The 22,000-nt window shown below is 39.6% G+C and overlaps 9 protein-coding genes across 9 annotated transcripts; 4 read left to right on the forward strand and 5 right to left on the reverse strand.

Moving 5' to 3' along the window:
- Nucleotides 1–456: 456 nt before the first annotated feature.
- hbba1 (hemoglobin, beta adult 1) lies at nt 457–1,269 on the reverse strand. The gene is made up of 3 exons (XM_026373289.1): nt 1,104–1,269; nt 799–1,021; nt 457–707 (listed from the first exon to the last, which is right to left on the reverse strand). Exons 1-3 carry the CDS (start codon nt 1,193–1,195, stop codon nt 576–578), a joined length of 447 nt encoding a protein of 148 aa, XP_026229074.1. The 5' UTR covers nt 1,196–1,269; the 3' UTR covers nt 457–575.
- A 2,178-nt stretch (nt 1,270–3,447) lies between these two features.
- On the forward strand, nt 3,448–4,309 carry LOC113171095 (hemoglobin subunit alpha-like). Its single transcript, XM_026373508.1, has 3 exons — nt 3,448–3,612; nt 3,754–3,967; nt 4,070–4,309. Exons 1-3 carry the CDS (start codon nt 3,518–3,520, stop codon nt 4,196–4,198), a joined length of 438 nt encoding a protein of 145 aa, XP_026229293.1. The 5' UTR covers nt 3,448–3,517; the 3' UTR covers nt 4,199–4,309.
- A 1,604-nt stretch (nt 4,310–5,913) lies between these two features.
- On the reverse strand, nt 5,914–6,663 carry LOC113158688 (hemoglobin embryonic subunit alpha-like). The gene is made up of 3 exons (XM_026354779.1): nt 6,538–6,663; nt 6,241–6,448; nt 5,914–6,042 (listed from the first exon to the last, which is right to left on the reverse strand). Exons 1-3 carry the CDS (start codon nt 6,633–6,635, stop codon nt 5,914–5,916), a joined length of 435 nt encoding a protein of 144 aa, XP_026210564.1. The 5' UTR covers nt 6,636–6,663.
- Nucleotides 6,664–7,874: 1,211 nt separating this feature from the next.
- LOC113158613 (hemoglobin subunit beta-2-like) lies at nt 7,875–8,570 on the forward strand. The gene is made up of 3 exons (XM_026354652.1): nt 7,875–7,984; nt 8,110–8,332; nt 8,442–8,570. The coding sequence occupies exons 1-3, from the start codon at nt 7,893–7,895 to the stop codon at nt 8,568–8,570; spliced, it is 444 nt and encodes a 147-aa protein (XP_026210437.1). The 5' UTR covers nt 7,875–7,892.
- Nucleotides 8,571–9,891: 1,321 nt separating this feature from the next.
- LOC113158674 (hemoglobin embryonic subunit alpha) lies at nt 9,892–10,589 on the reverse strand. Its single transcript, XM_026354754.1, has 3 exons — nt 10,464–10,589; nt 10,167–10,374; nt 9,892–10,020 (listed from the first exon to the last, which is right to left on the reverse strand). The coding sequence occupies exons 1-3, from the start codon at nt 10,559–10,561 to the stop codon at nt 9,892–9,894; spliced, it is 435 nt and encodes a 144-aa protein (XP_026210539.1). The 5' UTR covers nt 10,562–10,589.
- Nucleotides 10,590–12,115: 1,526 nt separating this feature from the next.
- On the forward strand, nt 12,116–12,808 carry LOC113158621 (hemoglobin subunit beta-2-like). The gene is made up of 3 exons (XM_026354664.1): nt 12,116–12,222; nt 12,348–12,570; nt 12,680–12,808. Exons 1-3 carry the CDS (start codon nt 12,131–12,133, stop codon nt 12,806–12,808), a joined length of 444 nt encoding a protein of 147 aa, XP_026210449.1. The 5' UTR covers nt 12,116–12,130.
- A 2,812-nt stretch (nt 12,809–15,620) lies between these two features.
- LOC113158703 (hemoglobin embryonic subunit alpha-like) lies at nt 15,621–16,360 on the reverse strand. The gene is made up of 3 exons (XM_026354806.1): nt 16,248–16,360; nt 15,951–16,158; nt 15,621–15,749 (listed from the first exon to the last, which is right to left on the reverse strand). The coding sequence occupies exons 1-3, from the start codon at nt 16,343–16,345 to the stop codon at nt 15,621–15,623; spliced, it is 435 nt and encodes a 144-aa protein (XP_026210591.1). The 5' UTR covers nt 16,346–16,360.
- A 1,650-nt stretch (nt 16,361–18,010) lies between these two features.
- LOC113158645 (hemoglobin subunit beta-2-like) lies at nt 18,011–18,698 on the forward strand. Its single transcript, XM_026354703.1, has 3 exons — nt 18,011–18,111; nt 18,237–18,459; nt 18,570–18,698. The coding sequence occupies exons 1-3, from the start codon at nt 18,020–18,022 to the stop codon at nt 18,696–18,698; spliced, it is 444 nt and encodes a 147-aa protein (XP_026210488.1). The 5' UTR covers nt 18,011–18,019.
- Nucleotides 18,699–20,494: 1,796 nt separating this feature from the next.
- On the reverse strand, nt 20,495–21,225 carry LOC113158711 (hemoglobin embryonic subunit alpha-like). Its single transcript, XM_026354819.1, has 3 exons — nt 21,113–21,225; nt 20,816–21,023; nt 20,495–20,623 (listed from the first exon to the last, which is right to left on the reverse strand). The coding sequence occupies exons 1-3, from the start codon at nt 21,208–21,210 to the stop codon at nt 20,495–20,497; spliced, it is 435 nt and encodes a 144-aa protein (XP_026210604.1). The 5' UTR covers nt 21,211–21,225.
- Between the last annotated feature and the right edge of the window lie 775 nt (nt 21,226–22,000).

The following is a 22,000-nucleotide window of genomic DNA, read 5'->3' on the forward strand; positions in this document are numbered from 1 at the left end:
CTAGTATATTTGATATTGCACAGCCACATCTTGAGTCGACTGATTACCTCCTACTGAACAATATGAACCAAATAATTAACCCAACTTTCTCCAAACGTTTTGCAGTCAGCATATTTAGTATTTACCAAAAAGAGTTAGTGAATTTATTTGTAATTTTCTTCTTTCACCTCTGTATGTGCAGCTGATTCACCAGCAAAATTAGACTACACTGTTCTAAAAAGCTGATGAACAAACTCACTCGGGTTTGGGTAGTAACTCGAAGACCACAAATTGACAAAATGTCCTATTTTCCTGGATTTTTAAATTAAATTAAAATTAATTATTACATCCCAACAAACCGACAATGCCCTGAGATCACACATGTATCGTGTTTGCATACAGGATGCTTCATTTTGTAGTTTTACTTTACGGGAATCTGTAGTGTGAATACCAAATTAACACACACGCACAAACAAATGCATTTCGGATCATTTGAGTTTTATTTGGTACATTTAGCAACGGCCACAAGGCAGAACGTGAGATATTTCATGAGCACTTGTATGACTGCTGCGTCTCTGGCGAGCGTCTCCATGTTCTCAGTGGTACTGTCTGCCCAGGGCGGAGACCACCACAGCCAAAAACTTCTGCCAGGCCTCCTGGACTTCAGGGGTGAAGACACTGGGGCCAAACTTCATAGCACAGCACACAGTGATGCATTCAGCCAGGAGCTAAAAAAGGAAAGTGACAAACAACGTTAAACTAATCGCGTAAATCTCTGCGTAAAGAAGCGCTCATGGAGAGTCAGAGGTGGTGACATACCCTGAAGTTGTCAGGATCCACATGGAGCTTCTCGGAGTGCATCACGCTCAGCTTGGCATAAGTGTTCTTGATGTTGTCCAAGTTCTTCACAGCACTTTCCAGACCACCCATGACGGTCTTTCCGTGTTCGCACACCTTGGGGTTTCCAGCGATGGCGGCGTAGGTGGACAGGTTGCCAAAGCCTGAGAAGTGTCTCTGAGTCCAGGGATACACAACCAGGAGCCTGAAACGACATGACACATAGTCCACATATGCCCCAAAAGGTACAAGAATATCATCTCAAGAATAATATGAGTAATAAATACCTGACTAAAGCTTGGGGTCCGATTTCACCGACATCCACGCTGCTCCACAGGGAGGTGATGGCGGCACGCTCAGCATCTGTCCACTCGACCATGTTGATGGTGTGAAGTCTCCGATTTTTGTCACAAAACTTTAAACAGGTACAAGCTTTCTTGTGAACACTAATGCCTGAAATTTCAATTTTTATTCTTTACCGAATGCCACGCCTCTCAGCCCAGGAAACATCTGATTGGACAAGTCGCACCCCCCCCCACCCATCTCGATTAAAGTTGCGTGATCACTTTGAGACTTTATCGGTGCCAGTCGAGTAGTATGACGGCATTTGGATCAAAATGAATTTTTACATAAGTCAGATAAGACCATGGTGTCACATGGTTTAGATAACGTAACTTATCTAAAACTATAGCCGCCAGTTTAAGTATTTCTATTACAAATATAGTTATTTGAATTCAGATGATCATATGTTAGATCTTTAATAAACAGTCTAACGTAACATTCCTGCAACAAAAAAATAACACCTTTTTTTTAGAAACACTTTTAGAGAGATGTTTTATCATAATAATTTTATTACTTTAACAACAGCATCAATGCCGCTATTACTACTACTAATAATATACTATAAACATCAACCTAAGAAAGTCCCATCAGAATCTAAAGATGCTCCTCGGGTCAAGCATCAACCATTGAATTGCAGTTCGCACCACTGAGCACTGCACACATCCTAAAAAAGGTGCTTAGGTAAATTATCTTGAACTCTTGTTAAGATCTGAATTTACGGGATAACGAATATAAATATATAGAAATGTTGTATTTAATGTGGCATTTTGTGCAGTATATTTGGATGGGATTGTGTGATTGAGTGAAAGCTGCTGTATTGTAATAATAATAATAATGAAATACTTTCTTATAATAATTTATAAACAATATAAATGTATATACAGTACTGTGCAAAAATCTTAGGCACCATTACGTTTGGTTTGACAGTGCTATTATAACTATATACCTATTTATGTTGTAGTCACTTGATTAGAATACAGCTAGTGTAAATAAGAAATAAGTTGAAAACACAAAACTATCAGAATAAACATGTTTGTTTTAACATTATGTTGGCTAAAGTGACAAATAATAAGTGTAACCTCTGAAGAGGAATCTGGGAAGGTCAAGGACAAAAACAGAAGTGGAAGATGTGATGAGATGTTTCCCAGAGTTTCTCTTTGAGAGATCAGAAGTCCAGCAAGGACCTGGTTCAGTATCTGGCAGCTTCATGTGGATGCCAAGTTGGTCCTTTCACAGCCTGAAGAAGCTTGACCAGAAATGTTTTTTGTGAAAAGGCAAAAGCAGAGAAACCACTTTTTGTATTTCTAATGTGAAAAAACGAGAAATAAATAGTGGTCATCGTTCATAAAAGAACAAAGCAAATGGTGCCTGAGACTTTTGCACAGTACTGTATATGTATGTATGTATGTATGTATGTATGTATATCCTGGCCCATAACCTCATCGTGGCTTTGGCCGTATACTTCCCTGCAGAATTCACCCCAGACAGCCATGTCTCAGTTGATTTTGCTCTTGTTATTGCTCTGTCTGACAAGTACCACTAAACTGCAGCAACACATGCATGTGCATGGAACAAAGCCAAACAAGGGGCTTGTTAAATAAAATAAAAAAGATTTATAAATATATATATATATATATATATATATATATATATATATATATATATATATATATATATATATATATATATATATATAAACTGAAAACAGTCTGGTATCAGTCCTTATTTGTCATGTTATTTTTTAAAAACTCCTCAAACAACAAAAAATAAGGATGTCTGAGGAGACTTATTTCAATCGAGGTCTGCTAGTTATGTTTAATTTATATATTTAATTTATATGTGCATTTTATTGAATACATATACTTATATTTGTTTCTTCTGACACCTGTCTTTTAACGACAATGTGACACCATAAAACACCAACTAACGAAACGAACAACAATGTCACCCTCACTAAAGTGGGATCTGCTGTGCTGCAGGATCACATCACACTGCATCACTCCTGCAATAGATCCAACAATCCCCACAATGTCCCATTACTCGTTTCTGGTTAGAAATGTTTGCACAAGTTGCAGTCTCATCCAAAAAAAACCAAAAAAAAAACGGTGTCTAACATGACATGTTTTCCACATTACCAAGAATTACGTGGCAGTTAAGTGATATATAGGGAGTGGCAACTTTTATCTAATTAAACTGGCATTAAAAAATTCTAGCAGTTTCTTTATCGGAGGCGTGGTTTGGATGTGACACACGGGCGTGGTGCTCTTTGGGTTGCTATAAAGACATTATGTCAAATCCACTTCAACAGCATCTTTAGACCCGCATTGTTCTCTCAATTACTGAAAACTCCAGGGTAACCATGACTCTCACAGCGAAAGACAAGACTAATGTGAAGAACTTATGGGCCAAGATCGAATCCAAGGCCGGCGATCTTGGTGCTGAGGCTCTGGGCAGGTAAGATCCACATCATGCGCATTAAATTCAAATGGGAAATTATTGTAACGCATCTGCCATCTTCATCTGCTGCTGATGTGTTGACTATTTATCTTACATTTAAATTCATTATTCATATTTCTTTTTTTTTTTTTTTTTTAGGATGTTGGTTGCCTACCCGCAGACCAAGACCTACTTTACCCACTGGGGAGCAGGTGAGCTGGTTCCAGGGTCCGCAAAAGTGAAGAAGCATGGTGCCACCATCATGGGAGCTGTGGGCAAAGCCGTCAAGGGCATTGATGATCTTCCCGGTGCTTTGGGCGCCCTGAGTGACCTGCATGCCTTCCAGCTTCGGGTGGATCCCGCCAACTTCAAGGTAAGAGACTGTTAATCAGACGTGTCACCTCTCACTTTGCAAATGTTGATGCGTTGACACTGACTGACTTAAATTCATTTGTGTTTTCTTGCACACCCGCAGATCCTGGCCCATAACCTCATCGTGGCTTTGGGCATGTACTTCCCTGCAGAATTCACTCCAGACGTCCATGTCTCAGTGGACAAGTTCCTGCAGTGCCTGGCCATTGCTCTGTCTGAGAAGTACCGCTAAACTGCAGCAACCCAGAAGCGTCGACTGCCCGAATGGAGCGTGTCATCCAACAAAGCCAACAAACCTGTCCATACATAGGGGCTTGTTCAATAAAAATATAAACTGAAAACAGTCCGGTGTCAGTCTTTATTTGTACTGTTTCTTTTTATTAAACTCATCAAACAACAAAAAGAAGAATGTCTGAGGGGGTTTATTTCAAACAAGGCATGCAGAGAGGTCTGCTCTGTTTAATTAAAATATGTATTTTATTGAATACAGTTCACTAATTATACCCATAAAGTAAAAAGTTCACAAGTTCTAAAGTGGTCTGCAAATTAAAACTAGACACGTTTCAACATACCATTAACTAAACACAGGCTGCAGAGAAAAGCTTAGTTCACTCCACTACACTTCTGTTTGAAATGTTTCACAGTGCATGATGCATGCAGCCCTGCAGGCTTCGTCTCACTTGCTAAGTTAAATAAATATATATGGTGGTCGAAAGGGCTCCGAGTAATTCAGCAGACCACATGTGGTAATTAATGTAATAACAGTTTTTAGTAGTATGTAAATGTGCATGACCCCAGTTAGAGTCATTATGCTGTTGTAGTGTTTTTTTTTTTTTTTTTTGTACTGCATATCAAATGATCAAAAACCAGGAGTTGCCAGTTATGTTAAGGTTCATGTAAAACAGGACTCAGAGAAGCCGATAAAAGGTTCAGTCCATATTAAATAAAATACTCAGTAGTTAAAAGCAGGTGGTATCTGGGCAAGAAACGAGGTCAGCACAGCCAGAAATCGGCTGCAGGAGAACCAAGCACATGGAATAAAAATATAAATAATAATAATGAAATAAATAATAGCTTACAAAGTTCAGCAGTAGTCTGGTAGATCTAAAAGCTTAATTTAACAAATGTCACAACAACCCATGAAACACGCATCATTGGAAATAACTGAGTGGAAGTGTCAAAGGAAGCAATATTAAAAAATAATAATACATTTTGAGACAGTTGATCATTTACCTTACACTGCACTGTGGACACGGATTATTTGTGTAGTATCGCAAAGCACGAACTGTCTAACGAGCGTGTTATAATAAGCTCTAAAAATAACTTGCTGTTCTAGCTGTGACCAACTTCAGCTCCAAATCAACCCACTGTGTCTGGGATGACCTCTACCGCGCCCTCTGCTGGATGGACGTTGAAGTGGAAGCATTGAACTCAATACTTGTGCTGCTGTTAAAGATTATTATCTAAATCACACACTGATAATTTGTTGGGACTGTGATTTTTTGACAACTTCACAATGTAGTTTATTTTTTACAGTACGAGATTGTTAAAGTTTAATATGGTGCTAGAAAATCTAATTCATTAATGATTATGGTTCCCCAGACTCAATTTTTTACAAATACTATGATCATTAAATAATTTGTCAGAGCACTCGTCCAATCGCGTTTGATTTGAAATTCAAGATTTTACCTAAAAGTGTTTCTGTATGACTAAACATATCAGATCAACTAATGTTACGGCTCCAATGTAAAGTGTAAAATGTTGCTAGTTAATGTTTGAGTTTCTGATTGAGCAGGTTTTAAAAGTTCGGACATTTGATCTATTCTCCAATATGACACAAAGCACATAAAGATGACAAGAAAACAAACATGTTTTTACATCAAAGTATTTATTAGTCATTGTGCAGACAAAGCTCCTGCTTCAGTCTCCGTCCTCTTCTCCTGCAGTTTATCTGTATTTCTCAGACAGGGCCCGAGCCACAGCAGCCAGGAACTTGTCCACAGACACATGGACCTCAGGGGTGAAGTCCACGGGGAATGTGATGGCCAAGACCACAAGAAGGTTGTGAGCCAGAATCTGTGGGGAAAAAATAACACGTTACATACACAGAATTATGAACTTTCACCTCCTGACTCTTCATTTCTTCTATGCTACAAAATCTGTACAAATGTCAGAGTTACTTGAATTGTAAACTACTGAATAAATCAAAAAAGTGACATAGAAATCTAAGAAACTTCTAAGAAACACTGTTCCTGAGAGTGTTTGTCTCAGCACCTTGAAGTTAGCAGGGTCCACTCTCAGAGTGAAGGCGTGCAGCTCACTGAGGTTCAGCAGACCTGCAGTCAGGTCGTCGATTTTGGCCACAGCTTCACCAACTCCAGCCATGATGGTCTTTCCGTGCTTCTTCACCTGGGCAGAGCCGGGGCTCAGGTCCTTCCAGTGGGAGAAATAGGTCTTGGTCTGTGGGTACACCACCAGCATCCTGTGTAAAACAAATGACACAGTGAATGGAGATCAATGAGTCATTAGTGGAGGATGTTACATCAGTAGTCAGCATGTTCTCATGTTTACCTGGCCAGAGCATCTGCACCCATGTCGTCCGCCTTCCCGGACACTTTAGCCCAGAAGGCTCTGACGGTGTTCTTGTCCTTAGCACTGAGACTGGTCATCTTGTCTTTGTCTGACTGTTTGTCGGATGGTGTGATCAGCTCAACCCTCGGGGGTTTTATGCTGAGAGAGAGCTGGGGCACACCCGGGACCACCTCCAAGATAGGCTGCATGAGGCGGTCCGAGTGATGGGTCACAGTTTGGATGAGATAAACACAAATCTTCACACAGAGACTCTGAACCCAAACCTCAAATTAACACTGTCAGTAACAATAATAGTAAAATGTTTGATTGGTGGCGATTTTAAAACCAAATATGACAACATGTTCAGAACGTGTTTACTAAATGAAAGAAATAATGGTTCATTTTAATGTGTGACTGAAGTTATTATAAACACAAATCTTCACACAGTGACTCTGGAAACAAACCTCAAATGATCACTGTCAGTAAATATTACAGACAAAAAGTTGAATTACTGACACATTTTATTAAAGTCTGTAACTACAGTTATTATTCTCAGGTCTGAGATAATTGAATCTTCACTTGGTAAAAATGTGAATATCTGTAAACAATACAGGCTGAGAACTAACATTTAAAATCTAAACACTGTAACCAAATGATATTAATATATTTCAGCCTTCAGTGTTGATGAATTAAGTCACTTTGTGTTTCCCCTCATTGTGTTTCAGAGGTTTATCTTATCCAGGACAATGTAGCTGTTAGGGTGGATCAAAAGAGATGAAGATAAGTTCTGTTTCCTGGTGTGTTGTTCAGCTGATATCTAGTGTTAGGTTCAAAGCTTGATCATAAACACAAAATAATTCAATTCAATAATTAATTTTTGTTTGTCAGTGATGTAACAAGTCCTGGAATTGGTCATTTAGCACTTTTACTTATCTGCTTCTTATGATTACTCAGTGTTCTGCACTCTAATTCAAATATCGCTATCCAAGTCTGACTTTGCGATTATTTTTACTCTTAATAAATTGCAGAATAGCTTTGGTATTTTTTAGATGCTAATTATCACATATTGGTACTGCATATTTAATCAGGACACCCGCAGCACGTTGTTTGTCTTTGCATTTGTGGGCATACTGAACGGTAGACTATTTTTTCTCCATTGTCTCAGAAACAGTCTAAGTTGTCCTGATACACCCTTCTCGTTCTTATCTTTGCTGCAGGTCACATTTCTTGTCCGGCCCATCTCTCGGCCAATCACCAGCCTCTGAGAGTGGAGCAGGTTTGCTTTAAAAGCTGCATCTGGTGTCAGAGATGACAGGATCTTCTGCTCCACACAGAAACATTTAAAACCAGCAAAAATGGTTGAATGGACAGACTTCGAGCGCGCCACCATCCAGGACATCTTCTCCAAGATCGACGTTGATGTCGTGGGTCCTGCTGCTCTTTCCAGGTGAGAGAAAGTCTTTAATCTGCATGAGCATGATTTCATTGATGTATTGTGTTCAATAATATTGATTTTTATATCATTTATAATCATTTTATATAACTATTCACCATTCTGTCATGTTTTTCCAGGTGTCTGGTTGTCTACCCCTGGACTCAGAGGTATTTCAGATCATTTGGAAACCTCTACAACGCCGAAGCAATCACATCAAACCCAAACGTTATTGCTCACGGAAAAGTTGTCCTGGAGGGTCTGACCCGGGCTGTGAAGAACTTGGACAACATCAAGGCCACATATGCAGAGCTGAGCGTGCTGCACTCCGAGAAACTGAACGTGGACCCAGATAATTTTAAGGTATCACCTCATTGAACTAATCCAACTGTTGCTGTCTGTGTTCAACCACTGTTTCAATAGGTTTGATTTTGCAGACTGTTGATGTTTTGTGCTGCTTGTTGTGTTCCAGCTGCTGGCAGACTGTCTTTCCATTGTGGTTGCTGCTCAGCTGGGTAAAGACTTCACTGGTGATGTCCAGGCAGCTTTTCAGAAGTTCCTGGCTGTGGTGGTGTCCGCTCTGGGAAAACAGTACCACTAGAGACCTGCAGCAGGAGAGAAGACCATCACATGCTGATTGTTTGTTGGACTCTGTTTTTACCATGTCTCAAATGCAAATAAAATATTAGAAGTTGAAAACACTTAGACTGTGTGTGACTTCTCTCCAAATACATTAAATATTTAAGACTGAGGTGCAGAGAAAAATAGCGCAGATTAAATGTAGTAACAGTGGATGTTAGATATCCTGCATGAATAAAACACTAAGAAATGAACCAGTGTTGTCCAACACGTTAGGGATACATTTCCTTGTGGTTGTATAAAGGTAAATAACTGTTTAAAATAAGGTATAAAGGAGAAACAACTTAAGGTTATGGGCCACAGCAACCTTATATCCTTGGCAGAACTGGAATATATGATGATGTGATGAGCAAACGCGGTGGATGGTCGCGCTGCTCTCTGGAGTATCAGCACATCTGTCCTGCTGCCTTAAAGAGTTTTAAAACCCCCTTAACAGAGAGTTTACTCTGCTTTAATGAGGTGCTCTTTAAACCACTTTAAGTTTGAATGCCCATTTAAAATGCATATTGCTGTTGAACTGTTTGAATATGTTTGTATAATTATATTGTAGATGTGTACAATAAGTCGCACTGCTGAAAATGTTAAGCTGTCATCTTTGCCAGGTCTTCCTTTAAAAAAGAGGTGGTCTACCCCTAATACGATTTGCCTCCAAATTAATATTCTTGAAAATAAATCTATTAAAGATGCTGTGGTAACATCAAATCCTGCAACATGGATTTTTTTCTAAATCTGCACTGTGTGAAATCTGCTTGGTACAAATGGATACAGGAAAAGAACATTTCAGTGTGAGGAAACTGTGGAGCCGCTGCACTGGTCTTTAAAATCAGATGCATCCTATCTCCCTCACTGGAATAATGAATATTTTGACATTGCATACACAATAATCAGCAAAGCCAAGTGTTTCACAAGACATTTTGGAAAAACCCATATTTGGGTTGCTTTTCAAAGTGCTAAAGAAAATTACCCTTAAAAATGTAAAATCAGTGCAGAATTAGGATTAATTCAGAGAGTACAAATAGGCTGATACTTTGTCAGATCATCAGTCCAAACATAACTTTAATGTATGAGTATATAAATGACAAAGGCAGAAAAGCTTCATAGTGAAGGAGATGAAAACAAAAAACATTTGGATACTGTGGAAATTTGAATTGAATGTTTAATAATCATCAAAGCATCATAAAAGAATCAGAAATCAAACTGTTTTGTGTTTTTACATTAATATATTTATTAGTCATTGTGCAGACAAAGCTCCTGCTTCAGTCTCCGTCCTCTTCTCCTGCAGTTTATCTGTATTTCTCAGACAGGGCCCGAGCCACAGCAGCCAGGAACTTGTCCACAGACACATGGACCTCAGGGGTGAAGTCCACGGGGAATGTGATGGCCAAGACCACAAGAAGGTTGTGAGCGAGAATCTGTGGGGTAAAAATAACACGTTATATATGTTTATGTCAGGAATTGTATACAACTAAACAAATCAGGAAAATGACAAAAAGAAAGTTCCTCAAATACAAGTTTCACATGAAACACTTCTCCTGAATGAGAGTGTTTGTCTCAGCACCTTGAAGTTAGCAGGGTCCACTCTCAGAGTGAAGGCGTGCAGCTCACTGAGGTTCAGCAGACCTGCAGTCAGGTCGTCGATTTTGGCCACAGCTTCAGCAACTCCAGCCATGATGGTCTTTCCGTGCTTCTTCACCTGGGCAGAGCCGGGGCTCAGGTCCTTCCAGTGGGAGAAATAGGTCTTGGTCTGTGGGTACACCACCAGCATCCTGTGTAAAACAAATGACACAGTGAATGGAGATCAATGAGTCATTAGAGGAGGATGTTACATCAGTAGTCAGCATGTTCTCATGTTTACCTGGCCAGAGCATCTGCGCCAATGTCGTCCGCCTTCCCGGACACTTTAGCCCAGAAGGCTCTGACGGTGTTCTTGTCCTTAGCACTGAGACTGGTCATCTTGTCTTTGTCTGACTGTTTGTCGGATGGTGTGATCGGCTCAACCCTCGGGGGTTTTATGCTGACAGAGAGCTGGGGCACACCCGGGACCACCTCCAAGATAGGCTGCATGAGGCGGTCCGAGTGATGGGTCACAGTTTGGATGAGATAAACACAAATCTTCACACAGAGGCTCTGAACCCAAACCTCAAATTACAATTGTCCTAAGAGATTAGAGGCAAAAAGTTGAAGTAATAATACATTTAAAGTGTTTGAGCGATGTTATTCTTGCCTTTTTTTTAATTCAACAGAATCAAAACAAATTTATTCTGTTTGGAAAGTTTCCAGTGATGAATAAAAGTAAAAAACATTGTTATCAGTGCATGGTGTGTTTCAAAAGTTTATCTTATCCACAAAAATGAAAAATGCAGACAACTTTTAAATATTTAAAATATCTTAAATTTATTATCTTTAACAAATTAACATTAATAGATTTGTTTCATTTGAAAACTTCCAGTGATGTATCATCTCATTTTCTGTTCTCTGGTGTGTTTCACGGATTTGTGAATATTGTAGCTGTTAGGGTGGATAAAACCAGGCTGAAGATAAGCTTTGTTTCCTGGTGCGTTGTTCAGCTGATATCTAGTGTTAAGTTTAAAGCTGCTGTTTTACTTCACATGTAACACTATTGTATACTCAGACATGCCTGTGTAAATAATTATACTGAATTAATTCTAAAAAACTAAATTGTCAGGTACCCTACCTCACCTTTTTAAGCTGTGGTACCTATAAGAGTTAAATTCACAGGTTTCAATTTGTGGCTTATGGCAAAATCCCTGAGCATGTTTCTGTGGGTGAAATTCAAGACTGTTTATACTGAAATGCACAATTCTGATATTTATAAAGATCCGTAAAGAGGTTTTATACAAAATTAAAAATCATTTGGAGCTACTGTTCCTATTGAAATCATTTTAGTTTGTGTACTGAAAACTAAAACCTGCACTTTAAAACACCGTCTTTCTCCCTCAGTGTGGTTCAAGTGGTGTTTTAGTCATTTAACATCATCACTGAACACACAATATTTGTTTTGTGATTATTCAGCAGCCTGCACTAAAATTTAAACACCGCTGTCCAAGGTGCTGAGTCTGTGATTTACAGAGTTGTCATTTAGTTAATCTAGCCTTAGTTATGGTGTGTATCTCTGTAACAGACTTTCATTTGGCTGATAAATCTTAGCTTTAAAACAACTGACTGTGGTCATGCCATCAATTAGCGCCATTTGAATTTGCATCAATTGACAAAAGGTCAAATGTTTCTTGTTTCACGAGACATTAATGTTACCTACCGAGTTTTTCATGAATTATTACCTTGTTGAATTGCATTTCATGTTTTTGTCTCAGAAACAGTCTAAGTTGTCCTGATACGCCCTTTTCGTTCTTATCTTTGCTGCAGGTCACATTTCTTGTCCGGCCCATCTCTCGGCCAATCACCAGCCTCTGAGAGGGGAGCAGGTTTACTTTAAAAGCTGCATCTGGTGTCAGAGATGACAGGATCTTCTGCTCCGCACAGAAACATCTAAAACCAGCAAAAATGGTTGAATGGACAGACTTCGAGCGCGCCACCATCCAGGACATCTTCTCCAAGATCGACGTTGATGTCGTGGGTCCTGCTGCTCTTTCCAGGTGAGAGAAAGTCTTTATTCTGCATGAGCATGATTTCATTGATGTATTGTGTTCACTAATATTGATTTTTGAAACATTTATAATCAGTTCATTTAACTATTCACCACTCTGTCATGTTTTTCCAGGTGTCTGGTTGTCTACCCCTGGACTCAGAGGTATTTCAGATCATTTGGAAACCTCTACAACGCAGAAGCAATCACATCAAACCCAAACGTTATTGCTCACGGAAAAGTTGTCCTGGAGGGTCTGACCCGGGCTGTGAAGAACTTGGACAACATCAAGGCCACATATGCAGAGCTGAGCGTGCTGCACTCCGAGAAACTGAACGTGGACCCAGATAATTTTAAGGTATCACCTCATTGAACTAATCCAACTGTTGCTGTCTGTGTTCAACCACTGTTTCAATAGGTTTGATTTTGCAGACTGTTGATGTTTTGTGCTGCTTGTTGTGTTCCAGCTGCTGGCAGACTGTCTTTCCATTGTGGTTGCTGCTCAGCTGGGTAAAGACTTCACTGGTGATGTCCAGGCAGCTTTTCAGAAGTTCCTGGCTGTGGTGGTGTCCGCTCTGGGAAAACAGTACCACTAGAGACCTGCAGCAGGAGAGAAGACCATCACATGCTGATTGTTTGTTGGACTCTGTTTTTACCATGTCTCAAATGCAAATAAAATATTAAAAGTATATAAAAAATTAGTACATTTATCATTTGCACACGGTTTTATCAAGGTAAACACGGTCAATTACTCCGCGCATCAGCGCTGCCATCTAGCGGCAAGTTACCAAAAGGTGCCCTGTTATCCTGAGGTACTGCAGAGTGCACTGGCCAAGTTTCTTTTGGACCTAAACAAAACACAGCAGACTATGCACAAAAAAGTAGCCTTTAAAACTAAAATAAAACAATAGTACCTGTTTGTTGACGTCAAATTAAGCTTGAAGCAAACCTGGAATCAAAATGCCGCTGATGAACCATAAGAACAATCGTATATGCAAACACGGAGTTAAATATACACTTCAAATTCAAATAAACAAAACAGTGTCCTTGCTGCCTCTCTTGCTCTGGTAAATACAAAATATTGCATACTGGTCCCATAACCCTGAGATTTCCACAGTACTGCACACGTGCTGCCAAAGTAAGTCAAAATAAGCAGTGTAAGAAATAATTAAGAAATGCAAAATCAAGTATCCAGAGAAATATACACACTAACAACCAGTCTGATATTCTGACCCTGATTGTGCTGTGCAAACTCGCAATCTATACTTCAGATTTTTCAAAGGAGCTATTCCCTCAACATGCTTCATCAATCAGCTCTTTATTGTGTTTCATGCATTAATCTTAATTTATTATTTTGCTTGATGCACCTGGAAAAAGAGAGAAAATGAGGAGACAGAGAAACGAAAAATGATTGGTCAACATCTATTATCTCTGAAGAAAGAAAGTTTCCTTACCGATGTTTTTAGGAATGTCAGTATTATTAGTACAGAAAGCTGATTTCTCCAACTCATTCAGTTTTATCAACTCTAACACAAGACCTGCAGCTGTGTTGTCATCTGCTTTAGTGGAGCACCTCTGGCTTTTCTTAAAAGAAAGGCAACATGTACTTTATCTGCTTGCTGTAATCTAATCTAAATAAGCAACCTTGCTGGTGTGAGTAGAGCTGTGCAGTATCAGGATGTGTGAAGTCTGTTCCATATTGAACTTAAGAATTGGAAAAAGGTTTCATCATCCAAGATTTCCCCTGCACAGCTCCTGTAACAACAGCTTGGCTGGCACCGTGAATCATCATCAATTGTTTTGTTCTGCTGTCCTCTGAGATTGACACCAGCACTGTGCAACAGCTGCTGACACACTTTGAAATATTAAATAACCCTTTCTCAATTTCAATTTAATTTTAAGTTTATTTATATAATCGCCAAATCCCAATAAAATCACCTCAAGGTTCTTCACATAATAAGGCCAGAACCTTATAAATTCACTGAGAGAACTCAAAAATCCCACTTGAGCAAGAACTGTGAGACACTTTAGAGAAGAAAGAGAGAGAGAGAGAGAGAGAGAGAGAGAGAGAGAAAGACGCACACAGAGGAGAAGAGAAGAAACTGAGGGTTTGATGAATGCAGTTATTGTGAGAAGTAATGCTATGATCTCGTCGTCAGGACTATACGACCTACACTGAAATATTAAGTTTATTATTTATTGAGACTGAAACCCACCCACCAAACCCAGTACTGGTAACACGTATGAATCCCTGCCACTAATTGAAAGTTAGGGTATATTAATATGTCTTAAGTTTTGATTTAAAAACTTCTACAGAGTGAGACTGTCTGGTGTTAGCATGTTATTCCAAAGGACTGAGGCACAACAAGAAAAGGCCCTGCAGAAGGCGGACAGCCAAGAGCGCTGCATTCGGAGAGTGGAGGGCATGAGGTGGAGTATTAGGGTTCAGATCAGACATGTATTAAGGAAAACCTCCATTTAAGATTCTCTTCTCCCTTCTCCCACTACAGTATGATGACCCCAGTGAGTCATTGTCCAGAGGAAATGGCATCCCACTTCAGTTTTGAGTGCTATTCATGCTGTTAGAGGATGGCATGTACACACTGTACAATGTACTCTTCTATCACTAAAGCATCCCAGGGTAATCATATTTCCCTCACTGATAGTGTTAGGCAGGCATCTACAGTATCATCTGTTAAGTTCCAGCATGACTTTAAGGACCATAGCATTCACATTTTAATGAAATCTTTCATTTCCTGGCTATGAAATTACAATAAAAAAGCACATGTGAGTAGAAACAGTGAGTAGAAAATTACAGAAAGCACCTCCAGCAATAAAAAGGATAATGCATCACCAAGATCCGAAGTCAACAAGCAAGTACATAATTATTTTACACATTTGGAGAGAGTGACAGAGAAGTCATTGCAGGAACAGCTAAATCCTGATGAAGTACAGTTTGCAGAGATTGAATTTTCAAGGAGAAGGTGGACAAAAGTGTCCATTGAAAATGTTTGTCGGTACTAAAGGATGAAACATGAGGAGAGTGCTGTAACTATGAGACCAGCTGTGAGAATTTATCTTTTTATATCGCAGCATCAGCAGGATCACAACTGGAAAAAACAGTGGCAAAGGAAAGAAAAGCAACAAACTCTGTACACAGCAAAGGTAGTGTGAAAATGTCTTTATTTAACGGTAAAGAAATAAAAATACATATTAAAATAATTAACTATATACCTGTATATGATTTTTTTCAATGCACAAGAGGAATTAATAAAATAAAGTCAATGTCTGAAACCTAACCAGAAAAAAAACTGTGCCGCTTTTTTTTTTTTTTTTAACATTAATGTATTTATTAGTCATTGTGCAGACAAAGCTCCTGTTTGAGTCTCCGTCCTCTTCTCCTGCAGTTTATCTGTATTTCTCAGACAGGGTCCGAGCCACAGCAGCCAGGAACTTGTCCACAGACACATGGACCTCAGGGGTGAAGTCCACGGGGAATGTGATGGCCAAGACCACAAGAAGGTTGTGAGCCAGAATCTGTGGGGAAAAAATAACACGTTACATATACAGAATTATGAACTTTCACCTCCTGACTCTTCAATCCTCTTATGCTACAAAATCAAATGTCAGAGTTACTTGAATTGTAAACTACTGAACGGTTCAAAAAAGTGACATTTGGAATCTGAACATTTCCTCAAGGGTCACTTCAGTCACAAATGAGAGTGTTTGTCTCAGCACCTTGAAGTTAGCAGGGTCCACTCTCAGAGTGAAGGCGTGCAGCTCACTGAGGTTCAGCAGACCTGCAGTCAGGTCGTCGATTTTGGCCACAGCTTCAGCAACTCCAGCCATGATGGTCTTTCCGTGCTTCTTCACCTGGGCAGAGCCGGGGCTCAGGTCCTTCCAGTGGGAGAAATAGGTCTTGGTCTGTGGGTACACCACCAGCATCCTGTGTAAAACAAATGACACAGTGAATGGAGATCAATGAGTCATTAGAGGAGGATGTTACATCAGTAGTCAGCATGTTCTCATGTTTACCTGGCCAGAGCATCTGCGCCCATGTCGTCCGCCTTCCCGGACACTTTAGCCCAGAAGGCTCTGACGGTGTTCTTGTCCTTAGCACTGAGACTGGTCATCTAGTCTTTGTCTGACTGTTTGTCGGATGGTGTGATCAGCTCAACCCTCGGGGGTTTTATGCTGACAGAGAGAAGGGGCACACCCGGGACCACCTCCAAGATAGGCTGCATGAGGCGGTCCGAGTGATGGGTCACAGTTTGGATGAGATAAACACAAATCTTCACACAGAGGCTCTGAACCCAAACCTCAAATTAAAATTGTCCTAAGAGATTAGAGGCAAAAAGTTGAAGTAATAATACATTTAAAATGTCCGAGCGCTGTTATTCTTGCCTTTTTTTAATTCAACAGAATCAAAACTTCAAATTTATTCTGTGTGGAAAGTTTCCAGTGATGAATAAAAGTAAAAAACATTGTTATCAGTGCATGGTGTGTTTCAAAAGTTTATCTTATCCACAAAAATGAAAAAGGCAGAAAACTTTTAGCTATTTAAAATATCTTAAATTTATGATCTTTAACAAAGTAACATTAATAGATTTGTTTCATTTGAAAACTTCCAGTGATGTATGGTCTCATTTTCTGTTCTCTGGTGTGTTTCACAGGTTTGTGAATATTGTAGCTGTTAGGGTGGATAAAATCAGGCTGAAGATAAGCTTTGTATTCTGGTGTGTTGTTCAGCTGATATCTAGTGTTAAGTTTAAAGCTGCTGTTTTACTTTAGGTATAACACTATTTTATGTTCACACATGCCTGTGTAAATAATTATACTGAATTAATTCTACAAAAACTAAATTGTCAGGTACCCTACCTCTCCTTTTTAAGCTGTGGTGTATGTATAAGAGTTAAATTAAGTCTCAGGTTTCAATTTGTTGGCTTATGGCCAAATCACTGAGCATGTTTGTGTGTCAGTAAAGATTGAAGGTAAAAAGTCTAGTATTATTATATAGCCTTCTAGTATTGATGAATGAAGTTTTCCCTCATCGTGTTTCAGAGGTTTATCTTATCCAGAACAATGTAGCTGTTAGGGTGGATCAAAAGAGATGAAGATAGGTTCTGTTTCCTGGTGTGTTGTTCAGCTGATATCTAGTGTTAAGTGTTAAGTTTAGAGCTGCTGTTTTGCACCTTAAAACACCAAACATGGTAGTGTTGTTTACACAGATGATATGTATAAATTATACAGTTAATTTTTAAAAACTTACTGGAAGTTACATTTCAGAATATAGTAATTGTTTTGAGGTGACCTCTTGTAAATATATAACTAATTACTAACATCTAACACCGACACATTGCAGCTTTGTCGGTGTAATTTTAAATGTTTTGAAATATACTAGAGATCATATTCAATTAAAAGTTTTTAAAAAGTGAAGTGCAATGTGAAGTCTTGCTCCCTCTTTAATTCAAGTGGTATTTTGTTAATTTATAATCATCACTGAACACAGTGTTTCATGTTATTCTTCATTCATATTTGTTACCTACTGTACATTACATCAACTATTGTGGGTCTGGGGCACATTGAATCACTCTGCCATGCTGAATTGAGGATATATTTCATTTTTAATTATATTTTTGTCTCAGACACACAGTCCGAGTTGTCCTTATACGCCCTTTTCGTTCTTATCTTCGCTTTTAGCCAATCACCAGCCTCTGAGAGGGGAGCAGGTTTACTTTAAAAGCTGCATCTGGTGTCAGAGATGACAGGATCTTCTGCTCCGCACAGAAACATCTAAAACAAGCAAAATGGTTGAATGGACAGACTTCGAGCGCGCCACCATCCAGGACATCTTCTCCAAGATCGACGTTGATGTCGTGGGTCCTGCTGCTCTTTCCAGGTGAGAGAAAGTCTTTATTCTGGATGAGCATGATTTAATTGATGTATTGTGTTTACTAAAATTGATTTTTGTAACATTTATGATCATTTTATTTAACTATTCACCACTCTGTCGTGTTTTTCCAGGTGTCTGGTTGTCTACCCCTGGACTCAGAGGTACTTCGGTAAATTTGGAAACCTCTACAACGCCGCTGCAATCACATCAAACCCAAATGTTATTGCTCACGGAAAAGTTGTCCTGGAGGGTCTGACCCGGGCTGTGAAGAACTTGGACAACATCAAGGCCACATATGCAGAGCTGAGCGTGCTGCACTCCGAGAAACTGAACGTGGACCCAGATAATTTTAAGGTATCACCTCATTGAACTAATCCAACTGTTGCTGTCTGTGTTCAACCACTGTTTCAATAGGTTTGACTTTGCAGACTGTTGATGTTTTGTGCTGCTTGTTTGTGTTCCAGCTGCTGGCAGACTGTCTTTCCATTGTGGTTGCTGGTCAGCTGGGTAAAGACTTCACTGGTGATGTCCAGGCAGCTTTCCAGAAGTTCCTGGCTGTGGTGGTGTCCGCTCTGGGAAAACAGTACCACTAGAGACCTGCAGCAGGAGAGAAGACCATCACATGCTGATTGTTTGTTGGACTCTGTTTTTACTATGTCTCAAATGCAAATAAAATATTAGAAGTTGATAACACTTAGACTGTGTGTGACTTCTCTCTAAATACATTAAAATAAGACTGACGCGTACAGAGAAAAATAGCGCTGAATAATAGAAAATTATCCAGTATAACAAGTGACAACGCGCTGTGTCAGGGGTTGTAAGTATCCATTAATGTTTACATGTTATCCATCACGTTTTATAAAGAGTACCTGCATATACATAAAGTATAGAACAGATGGAAACTGTTGCAAAAAAGTAAATTAGAGTGGACAGAGAGGTGTGCGCCCAGGACATAGTCAGTGCCGATATGGATGAGACGCATTACAAGAATGTTTAAAACCTCAAACTGTTATGTGTTTATTAAAATGTGATAATAGTTACCTGTTGTATGAAGCAATCAGATCATCTGGGAACCAACTGGACGGGAAATCAAACAATCACGACAAAAAATTAACAATCAGTAAAAATAAAGTGACAACTTAAAGAGACCAGAAACACAGCGAAGAGCAAAATAACATAGTGACAACATAACCCAGGGAAAACCTTCTGCACCGACACAGGTGAAATACAAACTACACACAAGCTGTGAATACAAAGAACCAATAAAAACACTACACTAACACAAACAAACACAAACCAGAATAACAAATTAGAAATACAAAGCAACAAAACAAAAACCACTGCAAACAACTCGCGAACAGGGAAACGAAGTCCAGAAAACGGAGGCAGGATCCAGGGTGAAACAAAAGGTGAGCAATCCAGGTAAGAGTCCGAGTGTAGAGGAGTGTAGGAAATAATGTGACAAACGAAGACTGAGGGGAGATTTTACAGAAACGAGGACGAACAGGTGAAACGAATCAATGATCAGGATGCTGAAAAGTGGGGAGTGAAGGAAGCCGAAATATGGAGGTGACAGGAAGTGACCTGTGAGCAGAGCCACAGGAGTGAGACAGGTAAATAAAAACAGGAAGGACACAAACAAAACCACCTGAACGAGGACGAAGGCAGGAATCGTAAAAGAAGAAGAAGAAGAGTGTCAGTGGGCAGCTCTTGGTTAACATGGTTTCTTCTTTGTTGTTATGTTTTGTGAAACATCATTCATCATAAAGATGCTGTAGATTGAAGTTCGTGTGCAACATATTTATAGGTTTTCTTCCTTTTCAGGGTGTAACACCTGCTTTGGTAAAACAAAAATGCATCAATCAAGTGTCATATAAGTGAAAACCACTCCACTTCTGCCTCCTTTAACTTCAATGTGGGCAAATAAGTAAAGTTAGGAGAGCTATTTCAGGGAACACTATTTGCTCAGACAAGCTTGCCATTTTCTTTTTGACATGTCTGATATGCTTTTCCTAGGTGCAGAAGGAGTAGGTAACTCTGGTCTAGAGAGCTGCAGCCCTGCACATGATGCAAAAGAAGTCTTGGTACATGCAGGTCTTTGTGCAGGTTGTTTTGATTCTGCTGGAAAAGCTGCTTTGCTTTTCTCTGAGGATGTTCTTATCTATGAATGGGGTCAGTTTGTCCAACAGCCTCTCTTTGGCAACATTTTTAAAGACTCTTTGTTGACTGACTGATCAGTTTTTCAGCTATTGTTACAGCTTTAATGTGTTTTTTTCATAATTTCTAGAAAGAAAAATCAGAAATCAAACAGTTTTTTTACATTAATGTATTTATTAGTCATTGTGCAGACAAAGCTCCTGCTTCAGTCTCCGTCCTCTTCTCCTGCAGTTTATCTGTATTTCTCAGACAGAGCCCGAGCCACAGCAGCCAGGAACTTGTCCACAGACACATGGACCTCAGGGGTGAAGTCCACGGGGAATGTGATGGCCAAGACCACAAGAAGGTTGTGAGCCAGAATCTGTGGGGAAAAAATAACACGTTACATACACAGAATTATGACCTCCCAACTACTGACTCTTCATTTCTTCTATGCTAAAAAATCTGTATAAATGTCAGAGTTACTTGAATTGTAAACTACTGAATGAATCATAAAAGTGACAAATGGAAACTAAAAAACAATTCTCATGAATGAGAGTGTTTGTCTCAGCACCTTGAAGTTAGCAGGGTCCACTCTCAGAGTGAAGGCGTGCAGCTCACTGAGGTTCAGCAGACCTGCAGTCAGATCGTCGATTTTGGCCACAGCTTCAGCAACTCCAGCAAGGATGGTCTTTCCGTGCTTCTTCACCTGGGCAGAGCCGGGGCTCAGGTCCTTCCAGTGGGAGAAATAGGTCTTGGTCTGTGGGTACACCACCAGCATCCTGTGTAAAACAAATGACACAGTGAATGGAGATCAATGAGTCATTAGAGGAGGATGTTACATCAGTAGTCAGCATGTTCTCATGTTTACCTGGCCAGAGCATCTGCGCCCATGTCGTCCGCCTTCCCGGACACTTTAGCCCAGAAGGCTCTGACGGTGTTCTTGTCCTTAGCACTGAGACTGGTCATCTTGTCCTTGTCTGACTGTTTGTCGGATGGTGTGATCAGCTCAACCCTCGGGGGTTTTATGCTGACAGAGAGCTGGGGCACACCCGGGACCACCTCCAAGATAGGCTGCATGAGGCGGTCCAAGTGATGGGTCACAGTTTGGATGAGATAAACACAAATCTTCACACAGAGGCTCTGGACTCAAACCTCAAATGATCACCGTCAGTAAATAGGTTGAATTACTGGTAAATGTAAAGTGTTCGACTGATGTCTTGCTTTCTTACCAGTTATGTATTCAACAGAATCAACACTTCAACTTATTCTATGTGGAAAACTTCCAGTGATGAATAAAAGTTAAAAAGAAAATTGTTGTCAGTGCATGGTGTGTTTCAAAAGTTGATCTTATCCACAACAATGTAGCTGTTGGGGAGGATCAAACAAAGGTAAAGATAAGTTTTGTTTCCCGGTGTGTTGTTCAGCTAATGTCTAGAGATTAATTTAAAGTTGCAATTTTCCATAAGTTGAAACACTAAACATGGGCACATATGATTTAAAATGGTTAGTTTTACCTTAGAGTAGAAGAATTGTGAGATCTTTCAGATGTTTAAGAAAATTAGCACACATGCTTCATATTATTGTCTGATTGCTGTTGTCATATTCATATGTCAACACACCACAGCCAGAGAATAAAACTGCTCTAGTAAAAAGGATTGATGTGATCATCACTTGCAGCTCTGTCAGAAAAAAAAACATATTGAATGAACAGATCATTGAGTGATCATTGAATATTTTGTCTTAGAATTCAACAGTC

This window comes from Anabas testudineus, chromosome 8 (genome assembly GCF_900324465.2).
Source record: "Anabas testudineus chromosome 8, fAnaTes1.2, whole genome shotgun sequence".
In the NCBI taxonomy this organism is placed as follows: domain Eukaryota; kingdom Metazoa; phylum Chordata; class Actinopteri; order Anabantiformes; family Anabantidae; genus Anabas; species Anabas testudineus.